Source organism: Cynocephalus volans, chromosome 4 (assembly GCF_027409185.1).
Source record: "Cynocephalus volans isolate mCynVol1 chromosome 4, mCynVol1.pri, whole genome shotgun sequence".
NCBI lineage: Eukaryota > Metazoa > Chordata > Mammalia > Dermoptera > Cynocephalidae > Cynocephalus > Cynocephalus volans.
In genome coordinates this window covers 32036153-32048953 of record NC_084463.1, presented here as the reverse complement: position 1 = coordinate 32048953, position 12801 = coordinate 32036153, and the positions used below count along the sequence as shown (strand labels likewise).

General features: G+C 33.8%; 1 protein-coding gene across 1 annotated transcript; it reads left to right on the top strand.

Moving 5' to 3' along the window:
• Positions 1-5251: 5251 nt before the first annotated feature.
• LOC134375924 (putative vomeronasal receptor-like protein 4) lies at positions 5252-6190 on the top strand. Its single transcript, XM_063094658.1, has one exon. The coding sequence runs from the start codon at positions 5252-5254 to the stop codon at positions 6188-6190; it is 939 nt and encodes a 312-aa protein (XP_062950728.1).
• The last annotated feature ends 6611 nt before the right edge of the window (positions 6191-12801 follow it).

Here is a 12801-nt window from a genome sequence, read left to right as displayed (position 1 = left end):
CACTCCAAAGACTCAGCTGGGTGAGTGTCTATTCTTCATCTTTGTTGACTGTGAGTGTTCACAGCTTAGGTGGGTGGTGGCAGGAGAAAGAGTCTTCTCAATGAAGTGTTATGAGAAATCTCTTCTGGCAATTTCAGGATTATATCTTAGAGAATTATAACTAAAAATATTACATGTTATCAAAATGAAAAGATCAATTCATGAAGCATATGAGGCTATAAATGTATAAATTTGTGAAAGGACATTTAAAATTTCATAATGTTTTTGAATTGAAATTGTACTTTTTCTGATTTTAATATGTCATATAAGACTTTCAATGTGGATTTAAATGAAATGTTTACTATTAAAAACACAAAATCCAGACTAATTTAATATACTATATTCATTCATTTTTAAAAATATGACATCTCTGTTATTTTAAATTAGGATTTTTCAAATATTTTAAGACTGTTTCAAATTTTGATGCTATCAAATATGAGATTGTTTTAACATTGTACAATAATAAGATTTTAATACGTAAACTAAAAGGTTACTTTCTCTTATGCCATATAATAATTGCTAATGGTAAGAGTTTTTTGTTTGTTTTCTGGTTAACAATAAAGTATCTGAACATATCAACTTCTGATGTTTATTAAACTTTTATAAAGTGAAAGTCTAACTTTGATGAGTATTATCCAGCATGACTTGGAATATTTTTTATAGTAAATTCAGTTTTAGTGTTTTTGGTTTTCTAAGTTAAAATTTATAATGATTTTCTATTAGTTTGAGTCAAGTTTATTTAGCAAAGAGAGAAATTTGCAAAATTTGTATAAAATAGCTTGCCAATTTTAGTTTTTAAAAGTTAGTCTCCCTGCTGTTTTTTCAAAGTTTCAAATGGTAATTTTCTCATTAAAATATATGTTCACAAAAATGATAACTAAGTTTCAATTTAATGGTTGAATTTTAACAAATGTCATGTTAAATTGTCTGGATTCAGTAAGGGTAGTGTTTTCTAGATTCTACATGCCTTAAAAATGGGGAAGGAATCAAAACACTGTTCAAATTTTAAATAATAGTTATAATGATTGTTAATCTCTGGCTCAGAAAGGCATCAAAACATCAAGAAAACTAATAGAAAGTCGCTATTTACAGCTATTTATGTTAGTGCATTTTAAGCTGAAAGCATTTATGTTAAAGGGCTCTCCATTGCATGCATTTAGGAAAGAGAACGTCAGAGGCTATGGGCCTTCCCAGATCCTTAGCAGAGTACCTACAGCACAGTGAAAGTATTAAGGTCCATCTGATTTTTATTTTCTCATTACTGTGATGCACAGGGATGTGATGTTAAAACACTTTTCAAGGCTTTCAAAGGAAGTGTATTAAACTTCGCTAGTATCTTCTCAGTCATGGTAGTCAGAAACACAAACTGCTAGAAGGATTTTTAGGGTTTCCCAAAATGTGTAGTACATGATTTATGATCAACCCCTTCAGTGTTTTACTGTCTCTGATTTCTGCAGTGACATTGCTCCTGCCTGTGCTTTTTCTCAGGAGAGGGAAGAATTACATGACTTGATTACAATTTTTTTTTATCAGCAACATTGTGCATCCAGCTGCACCTACACTAAGTTCAATTGCCAAAGAACAGTAGATGCATTTCAGTTATTCAGTTGCGTTTTATGCTTACTGTATTTTCTTTTGATGTTTGTAATGTTCAAACAGGTTATTTTCTTTGAACTGATCTATGTGGGAAAAAGTTTTTCTTTCCTGAAATTGCCAGCTGTATTCCTCATGCTGGGAATATTGCCACTGAACCACCCAACCCCCTGCCCTGTCACCTGCATTTCCCGTGATGGCTTTATGTTGTTGATGTCCAGTCACAATATATTTCACAATGCTGTTCATAGAACATAATCAAATTGATGGTAAAAATAAAATTATCGATTTATATAGTAATAAAATGAAGCCCAGCATGTTTAGTTTATAATGTAGATTATAAGCTTAAGGAATTAAGCTGAACTGAGCAGAGAGCAAGGATCTGTACAGAAATAATATTCATAAAATAAAACAACTCTAGTTATATATTATTTTAGATAATATATATTTTAAATGTAAGGAAATAGATTTATGTACTTTAATTTTTAAAAAAACATAACATATTTGCCTTCTGCTAATATAGCACTTGGGTTCTCAACAATTATTTCTTTCTGTAATTACACATCTGATCTAAGTCCACAGACTCTATGACCAATTTTTTTGTTCCTGATCATTTTAATGGTGTTATTTTCTTTACTATTATTCATGATTATGTATATACTTACTTTGGGGCTTGTAAGAAAATAGAAAAATAGCCTAAATGAAAGCCAGTATAATAAAAATAAACTTTGATATACATTAAAAATAAACTAATGATATACATTATTTCTCTCCTGAGTGTGCTCTGGGCTTCACCTTCAGGAATACCTGATTGTACTTCTAATAATGAGTTCTGTGATATGAATTCAGAATTATGTTTTAATGACTCAGAACGCAATTCTCTTTTGTACTCTGACCAACATATATGTCATTTTCCTTCTGTTTCTTTTTCCCATGATCTGCACCCTGTTATCTCGAATTCCATGATTCTTCTATGGTAGGATTGCCAGATTCAGAAAAAAGATATAGGGCACCCAGTTAAGTTTGAATTTAACTTAAACAACGAATAACTTTTTAATGTAATTTTATAAGTTTTTCCTACAATACTTGGGATGTATTTATACTAAAAAAAAATTTATCTGGAATTCAAACTTAACTGAATGTTCTGCATTCTGTCTAGTAATCCCAGTTAAAGGGAACCATTTCGTCTCCAGTCCAAGCTCAGCACCAATGCCTTCAGAGCCTCACTGCAGAAAGGAGCACTTTGACCATCTAGGAGGTCAATTCTTTGGCAGTATATAATAGACATTTTCAGAGAAGGGCACATAAATTAGAAAGGGTAAACATGATATATCATGGAGTGATAAAATAAAGTATTAAATTTTTAAGTGCTAATTTATCTATTTTTATCTATTTTTGTATATTAATTATAACACATGCATTTATATTATCAAAATGATTTTTATGTAGTCACTAATTACACATGTTAGTGGCCCATACAAATATTAATTTCCTGGTACAAGAGTATAATCCTTAAAATGTGGAGACCATTATTTCTTTAGGTCAGTCTTATCCTGGTGCTTTACCCGAGACCAACGTGACAGGAGAACCTGTGTGATGACAGTGCAGGTTATATTGGTGGCCAGTTATAATTGTTTGGTTCAGGCAATTGAGCTAAAAGTGTTTTTTTATTAGATTAGGTTTTTTGTAGGAAAAACTGGCACACATTTAATCAACTGCACAATTTTTGATTTATAAACTTATATATACCTTGTTCTTTTAGTGTAATATTCCATCTCAGCCATGCATTTGTGAATATGAGCAGAATGCTAAGTTTCAACATAACTGCATTGCCTTCACATTTATATTTTTGGGTCTGTATATCTGTAAGTAACCTTGAAATTAGAATCATACACTCAAAAACATTGAAGAGGAATATCAGGAAATGTTGGGCTTTGCATACTTTGGTGTTATACAGCTGAGTATTTCTAAGTACTGGAATAAATTAATTGAACAAAATAATGATGCCTGTATCCAGGAGAAATAACATGAGAACATAACTTAAAATTTTTCTAGTGAAAGTTTTACAATGAGTTCTGATGTTGGATCTTTCTTAATTAAAATTTAAAGGTCATAGACTTCATTACAGAAGGTCCAACTACTTTTTGTCATTGGAGTATATGCCCATATTAAGTGAAGTCCCGTCCAAAAAAGATCAACATACAATTATCTTAATCCTATCCCACAAATATAATACAGCGGAGAAATGTGGTATTTGTCCTCTTGAAAATTGAGAGCTGGATTTTAGCAATTAACTACTGAAATGAATAAATTTATATAAAAGATATGTGAGATGTAAACTAACTTGGAAGATAGTCAAGGCCACTTTGAGATGATAATGTTAGAAAGACTTTTAGTAAGCAGAGTTATGGTCCCCCAAATTTATCCACATCTTAACCTAAATATGTTAGGTTATATGACAAAGAGGAATTAAGCTTATCAATGTAATTAAGATAGCTAATCAACTGATTTTAAGATAGGGAAATTATTTTGGATTGCATTAGCTCTTGGTTTGGGAGGGTCTTATGTAATCAGAAGAGTTTTTAAATGTAGAAAAATGGGGTAAGAGAAACAGTGGCAGAGTGATGTCATGTGAGAAAGATTCAACTAATCAGTACTAGTTTTAAAGTTCAAAGGTCACAAGCCAAAAATCTATGGGTGTCCTCTAGAGCATGAGAAGGCAAGAAAATAGATTTTCTCTTGAGCTTACAGAAAGGGATGCAGTCTAAAGGACATAAGAACTTGAAACAAGTGAAAATGTTTTTGAATTTCTAAATTCAAAACTGTGAACAGGCTTCTAAAACTGCAGACAGGATTTGACTTGTTTAAACTATTACATTTTTAGTAAATTCAATTTTAGTAATTCTACAGCAGTAATAGAAAACAAATTCAGGGTTTGCATGTTGTCATGCACCATTCAACAATTTTTTAAAACAGCTTAACGTTAACGTACTCCTTTCTCCTTTCAGTTGGAATCAAAAGCATTTTTTAAAATGGTTGAAATTACTCTATTTCTCTCCCAAGCAGAAAAACCCAGAATAACAAAAACTGAGAAAAGATGTAAAGAACATACGAATTTTTTTCTCCAATGTTTGCTCTGGTGATTTTTTTCCATTAGCATAACACTGACATCAATTTGTCTATGCAAAGATAAATTAGTAATTTTTATATGTGCATCATGCATCACTTTCCTGGGTTCTAAACATTAAACAAAGAAAGGCAAAATATAATTAAAGCCTTAATAAAAAATGTGGCCTGGATACTATAGAAGTACAAATAATAGGCACTTTACGCAGGCATTATTGTGGGTGTGAATGTGTGTGTGTGTGTGTGCGTGTGTGTGTGTGTGTGTGCGCGTGCGCGCACGCGCATATTTGTATATATATGGAAATATTGTCATACATGGAAAATATTATGAAACTGAATTTTGAAGAAATTTTAAGAGTTACTCAGGATTTATCAAGAATAATAGGGTCAAATAAAAAAGATGACGATGATTTTGACTATAAAAGAAAAAAAATTGATAATGTGAGGTCTATTTTTTTCAGACACAAAAATATGTTTCCTCTTTGACATTAAAATGAAATCACTTTCTGCTTTTGCTGCCATTAAACACTGCCTTGTTCTCCAAGCTGGCATTGGAATCTCAGCCAACGTCTTCCTCCTTTTCTTCCGCATCTTCACACTCCTTCTGGATCACAGGCATAAGCTCGTTGACCTGATCACCTCTCACTTGGCCCTTGTCCACCTAATTATGCTCCTCGTCGTAGTATTTTTTGTGTCTCCGGATCTGTTTGAATCACTCAATTTGCAGAATGATTTCAAGTGTAGGATGTTGTTCTTCGTGAACAGGGTGATGAGGAGCCTCTCCATCTGCACCACCTCCCTCCTGAGCATGCTTCAGGCCACCACCATCAGCCCCAGCACCTGCTGGTTGGCAAGCTTTAAACATAAATTCACAAATTACATTATTTATGTTTTCATTTTCTTATGGTGTCTCAGTTTGTCTGGTAGTACTAACCTAATCTTCAACACTGTAGCTTCTTCAAATGTGACCCAGACCAATCTACTAAATATCAATAAATACTGCTCACTTTCTCCCACGAGCTACAGCCTCAGGAGTGTGATGTTCACCCTGACAACATCCAGGGATGTCTTCTTTATAGGAATCATGCTGCTCTCAAGTGCATACATGGTGATTTTCTTGTTCAGGCATCAGAGGCGATCCCAGCACCTTCACAGCACCAGCCTTATTCCAAGAACCTCCCCAGAGAAAAGGGCCACACAGACCATCTTGCAACTGGTGAGTTTCTTTGTGGTCATGTACTGGGTGGACTTTATCATCTCATCTTCTTCAACCTTGTTATGGGCATATGACCCAGTCGTCCTGGACATCCAGGGTTTTGTGGGCAATGTCTACGCTACTGTCTGTCCTTTAGTGCTAATTAGATCTGATAAAACAATAATCAGTATTTTACAAAATATGTGGCAGAAGTGCCATCAATTTTTAACAAGGTAGTGATTAGAAAATAATAGCTTTATAGAGTCTTCTGTCATCTAATTATTCAAGTGACACAGCATTTGGCAACTTGTTTAAATAAATGTTGTGGAATCACACTTTAACATATCTAAATATGGTTAATCCTACATTACCAATTTTTTTTGTGGGTTCTTTCTTTTAATGTTCACCATATTTTGATGCTGTCATAGGTTTATAAGTCCCTTGCCCTTGTATTTTGATTCTCAAATCTTCATGCTGAAAAACTTTTTTTCTTTTTGAAGAATGCTTTTCAGAAGCTCTTGTGCAAACCACATCTCAAAACTTTTACTTGGAAAAATATTTTATTTTACTCTTTTTCATCAAATATATTTTAGCTAAGTATTCAATACTAGCTTGAATATTAATTTTTTTTTTCCTGAACTCCTAATATTTTTTTCTGAATTACACCTTCTGTATAGACTGGAGATTTTGCTGTCATCTTTGTAGGTTAATTTGTCTTTTCTTTCTCATTGCTTTTATGTGTTTTCCTCCTTTTTACATTACGAAATTTGACTATTATTTCTGTTTCAGTATTTCTTTTTCCTCATCTCTTTTTATAATCCAATATACTTCTGAATGTAAGAAACCATGATTGGTTTCTGATTTTAGAGGTTTTTAAATGATTATTTTTTGATTATTGTTTTTCTTTCATTTTCTTAATGACAAAATTACCTGTGTTTTATTTCTTCTCATTCTAGTTGTCATATACATTATTTTTCATTACTTTGTCTCTTTGTGCTGCATCTTGGCTACATTTATTTAGCTTAATCTTTCAGTTCACTAATCTCTCATTAGCTCATTCTAATTTAATCCTTAACCTGTACATTAAAAATAAGATTTATATACTATATTTTTATTTTTATTTTTCTTATTTTTTAATTTTTAAGGTAACTTATTGTACATACATGTGGGGTACAGCTTTGATTTTCAATAGATATGTACAATGTGAGGTTAGATCAGTATATTAGCTTAGTCATTATTACAACAGGTAATCATTCTTTGTGTCCATTAACCAATTCCTCCTTAACCTCCCCCGTCCCCTCCCATTTTCCACCTCCAATAATGCAGTTCTTTTCTCTTACTAAAAGTTCAATGTATTACTGTTATTGTTTTCTTTCTCTCTCTCTTTATTGTTGATTTGTTTATTTATGGATTCAGCTCCTGGTTATGAGTGAGAACATGTGGAATTTCTCTTTCTGTACTTGGGTTGTTTCACTTCGGATAATTTTCTCCAGACCCATCCATGTTGCTCCAAATGGCAGAATTTCATTATTATTTTTTATGGCTGAGTAGTACTCCATTGTGTATATATACCACATTTTCCTTGTCCAGTCATCCATCAATGGACATTTAGGTTGTTTCCATTGCCTGGCTGTTGTAAATAGAGCTGCGATAAGCATGGGAGTTCATGTAACCCTTTGACATGATGATTTCCAATCCTCTGGATATATCCCCAGTAATGGGATTGCTGGATCAGTTGTAGTTCTATCCGTAGTTGTCTGAGGAACCTCCATACTGTTCTCCATAGTGGCTGTACTAATTTACAGTCCTACCAACAGTGCAAAAGGGTTGCCCTTTCTCTACATCCTCACCAGCATCTGTTGTTCTCTATCTTTTCTATAATAGCCAATCTGACTGAGGTGAAGTGATATCTCAAAGTAGTTTTGATTTGCATTTCCCTGATGATTAGTGATGTTGAGCATTTTTTCATGTACCTTTTGACCACTTGTATGTCTTCCTGTGAGAAATGTCTATTCAGCTCCTTTGCCCATTTTTTAATTCAATTATTTGCTTTATTGCTGTAAAGTTGTTTGAGCTCTTTGTATATTCTGGATATCAATCCTTTGTTGTATATGTAGTTTGCAAATATTTTCTCCCATTCTGTAGGTTGTCTTTTCATTCTGATGACCATTTCCTTTGCTATGCAGAAGCTTTTTAGTTTGATATAATCCCATTTGTTTATTTTTCTTTTGTTGTCTGTGCTTTTGGGGTGTTATTTATAAAGTCTTTGCCCAGTCCTACATCCTGGAGTGTTTCCTCCATGTTTTCTTCTAGGAGTTTTTAAGTTTCAGGTCTCATATTTAAGTCTTTAATCCAGATTGAGTTAGTTTTCATATATGGTGAGAGGTATGGATCAAGTTTCATTCTTCTACACATGGATACCCAGTTTTCCCATCACTATTTATTGAAGAGGCAGTCTTTTCCCCAATGATGTTCTTGGTGCCCTAGTCAAAGGTCTGTTGGCTATAAATATGTGGGCTGATTTCAGCGTTCTCTATTCTGTTAAATGGGGTCCACATGTCTGTTTTTATGTCAGTACCATGCTGTTTTTATTATAGATTTGTAATATAATTTGAAGTCAGGAAGTGTAATGCTTCCAGCTTTACTCTTTGTGCTCAGGATTGCTTTGGATATTTGGCATCTTTTGTTGTTCTGTAAGAATGTCAGGATTGCTTTTTCTATTTCTGTGAAGAATTTCATTGGTATTTTCATGGGGGTCACATTGAATCTATAGAGGGCTTTGGGTAGTATGGACATTTTCAGTACATTGATTCTTATAATCCATGAATAAGGTATGTCTTTCCATCCCTTGTTGTCCTCTTAAATTTCTTTTAGGAGTGATTTGTAATTCCCATTTTAGTGATCTTTCACGTGCTTGGTTAGATTTATTACTAGGTATTTTATTTTTTTGGAAACTATTATAAATGGGCTTGCTTTCTTGACCTCTTTTTCTTCTAGTTTTTTGGTAGATTATAAAAGCACTTCTGATTTTTTATATTGATTTTCTTATCCTGCAATCTTCCTGAATTTATCAGCTCTAAGAGTTTTTTGGTAGAGTCTCTTGTGTTTTCCATATATAGAATCATGTCATCTGTAAACAGGGACAATTTGATTTCATCTTTTCCTGTTTGGATGCTCTTTATTTCCTTCTCTTGTCTAATTGCTCTGGCAAGTACTTCTAATATTATGTTAAATAGAAGTGGTGAGAGAGGTCATCCTTGTCCATCTTAAGGGGAAATCTTTCAGCTTTTCCCCATTTAGGGTGATATTGGCTGTGGGTTTACCACATAGGGCTTTTATTGTGTTGAGAAACCTTCTTTCTATACCTAATTTGTTGAGAGTCTTAATCATGAGGAATGTTAAATTTTGTCAAAAGCTTTTTCTGCATCTATTGAGATGACCATATGGTTTTTGTTCTTGACTTTGTTGATGTGTTGTGTTACATTTATTGACTAGCATTTGTTGAGCCATCCTTGCAAACCTAGGATGAATCCCACTTGATCATGGTGTATAATCTTTTTGATGTGTTGCTATATTCTGTTTGCTAGTATTTTGTTGAGAATTTTTTGCATCTAAGTTCATCAAGGATATTGGCCTGCAGTTTTCTTTTTTTGTTGTATCTTTGTCTGGTTTTGGTAACAGCGTGATGCTGACCTCATAGAATGAGTATGGAAGAATGGCCTCTGTTTCAATATTTTTGGAATAGTTTGGAAAGAACTGGTATTACTTCCTCTTTAAAGGTTTGGTAGAATTCAGGAGTGAAGCTATCCAGTCCTGGGCTTCTCTTTTATTTAAGATTTCTTTTTACTGCTTCAATCTCATTGCTTGTTATTGGTCTGTTAACTTTTTCTATGTCTTCTTGGTTCAGCTGTGGTAGTTTATATGTGTCCAGAAATTTATTCATTTCCTCCAGGTTTTCAAATGCATTGACCTATAGTTCATAGTATTCTCCAGTAATTCTTTCTGTTTCTGTGGTATCAGTTGTAATATGTCCTTTTTCATTTCCGATTTTTATTATCTGGGTCTTCTCTCTTCATTTTTAGCTTGGGTACTGGTTTGTCTATTTTGTTTATCTTCGCAAAAAAACAATTTTTGCTTCATTGATCTTCTGTACCATAGTTTTGGTCTCTATTTCACTTAGTTCTACTCTGACTTTAATTATTTCTTTCTGTCTGCTAACTTTGGGATTGAATTGTCCTTGTTTTTCTAGTTCTTTGAGGTGTAACGTTAGGTTGTTTATTTGAAGTTTTTCTATTCTCTTGATGTAAGCATTTACTGTAATAAACTTTCCTCTTGGTGCTGCCTTTGCAGTTTCCCACAGGTTTTGGTATGATGTGTTGTCATTATCATTAGTTTTGAGAAATTTTTTGATTTCCTGTTTGATTTCTTCTTTAACCAATATGTCATTTGGGAGCATGTTGTTTAATTTCCAAGTATTTGCATGATTCCAAAGTTTCATTTGTTATTGATTTCTAGTTTTTATTCATTGTGGTCTCAGAAGATGCATGAAATGATTTTAATTTTTAAAAATTTGCTGATACTTAATTTGTGAACTAATATGTGGTCTATCTTGGACAATATTCCATGTGCTGATGAGAAGAATGTATATTCTCTAGTTGTTGGGTGAAATGTTCTATATATATCCACCAAGTCGAATTAGTCTAAAGTGTAGCTTAAATCCTGTGTTTCCCTGTTGGTTAGTTGCCTAGATGATCTGTCAAATGCAGAAAGGTGGTGTTCAGATCCCCAAATATTACTGTGTTGAGGTCTATCTCTCTCTTTAAGTGCAATAATATTTGCTTTATAAATGTGGGTGCACCAATGTTGGGAGCATATACATTTATGATTGCTAGGTCTTCTTGGTGGATAGAAAACTTTATCATTATATAATGGTCTTTTTGTCTCTTTTTATAGTTTTTGGTTTAAAGTCTATTTTATCTTATGTAAGAATAGCTACTCGTGCTCATTTTTGGTTTCCATTTGTGTGGTAGATCTTTTTCATCCTTTCACTATAAGTCTATGAGAGTCTTTGCAGGTGAGATGAGTTTCTTGTAAGCAGCATATAGTTGGGCCTATTTTAAAAATCCATCTGCCCACTCAATGTCTTTTGAGTGGGGAGTTCAATCCATTAACATTTGTTCTTGCTATTGAAAGGTATTGTCTCACTCCTGTCATTTAATTGTTTTGTATGGTTGTTTTAGGCATCATCTGTTTTTTCTTTCCCTGTTGTTCTTTGACTTCAAAGTTTGTTGGTTTCTTGAGGTGTGTGGTATAGTTTTTTCCTCTTTCTCATTGCCCTATGTGTTCTAACAGTGGGATTTGTTCTCTAGTGTATTCATGGTGATAATTATTATTATTATTATTATTATTTGGATTCCAGGTACAGAACTCACTTGAGGGTTTCTTGTAGGGCTGGTCATGTGGTGCTGAAATCCCATAGTTTTTGTTTATCTGGGAAGTATACTATATCTCTTTCATATCTGAAGGATAGCCTTTCTGGGTATAGTATTTTTGTCTGGCAGTTTTTTTTTTCTTTTAGTACTTTAAATGTATCATAACATTCTCTTTTGGTCTGTAGGGTTTCTGCTGAAAAGTCTTCTGTTAGTCTGGTGGGGACTCCCCAGTAGGTGACTTATATTTTTCTCTTGCTGTTTTTAGGATTCTCTCTTTGTCTTTGACTTTTACCCATTTAACTTCAATGTGTCTTGGAGAGGACCTTTTTGGATTGAATGTGTTTGGGGATCTTTGAGCTTCTTGAATCTGGAAATCTATTTCTCTACCAGTACCTGTGAAGTTTTCTGCTATTATCTTATTGAATAGGTTTTCAATGCCTTTCTCTTTTTCTTCCCCTTCTGGAACACCCATGATTCAGAGGTTTGTACACTTGAGGCTCTCTGATAGCTCTTGAAGACTTTTTTAGTTTTTTTTTTTTTAATTCTTCTTTCTTTCTCTCTCTTTTTATTTTTATTTTTTTGTCTGCCTGGGTTATTTCAAAAACACTGTCTCCAAGATCAGAAATTCTTTCTTCTGCCTGTTCTAGCCTGCTGCTAAAGATCCCCTATGTAGTTTTTATTTCACTGAATGAGTCTTTCAGTTCTAAGAGTTCTGCCACATCTTTTTTGATGGCATTAATCTCTTTGTAGATTTCCTCCTTCATACCTTGGATTGTTTTCTCATTTCATTGTGTTGTCTATGTGACTCTTCTTGTATCTCATTGAGTTTCCTTAAGATTGTTGCTCAGGATTCTTTTTCAGGCATTTCAAGGGTTTCTTGTAGATTAGGATCTTGTATTTGAGAGTTACTGCATTCCTTTGGGGTTGTCATAGCTTTTTTTTGTTTTGGGTTTTTTGTTTTGTTTTGTTTTTTGTTTTCATATGTCTAGTATTCCTGCATTGATGTTTGCTCGTCTGGTAGAGCAGTTGCTTCTTCAGTTACTTGAATATCTTTTGAGGAGAGAGACTCTCTCCTGCATATTGTTTTATGTTGCCTGTTGGGTGGGATTTTTCAGTTTTGATTCCAGGTAGACTCTATAGTTCCAGAAGTTTCAGGAATACTCAGGTGTTCCTGGGAGAGTCAGCAGACTGGTGGGCAATGACAGTGTGATATGACTGAGGGTGACAGGGGTTGCACATAGTAAGACTGCTGGTACTGTGGCCTACCAGTGCTGAGCTCCCACAGTGGGAGTTGTGAGAGGTGTTGCTCTGGAGGCTGTGGGCTGGTGGTTTTAAGATTCCTATTGCTTAACCATGTGGGATGGGACAACATAGGGTGCATGCAGCTGGGCAGAGGCCCCATGGGGCAGTGCTCTT

Coding starts and splice junctions, on each gene's coding strand:
- LOC134375924 (XM_063094658.1), top strand. CDS start 5,252: ATGAAATCACTTTCTGCTTTTGCTGCCATTAAACACTGCCTTGTTCTC.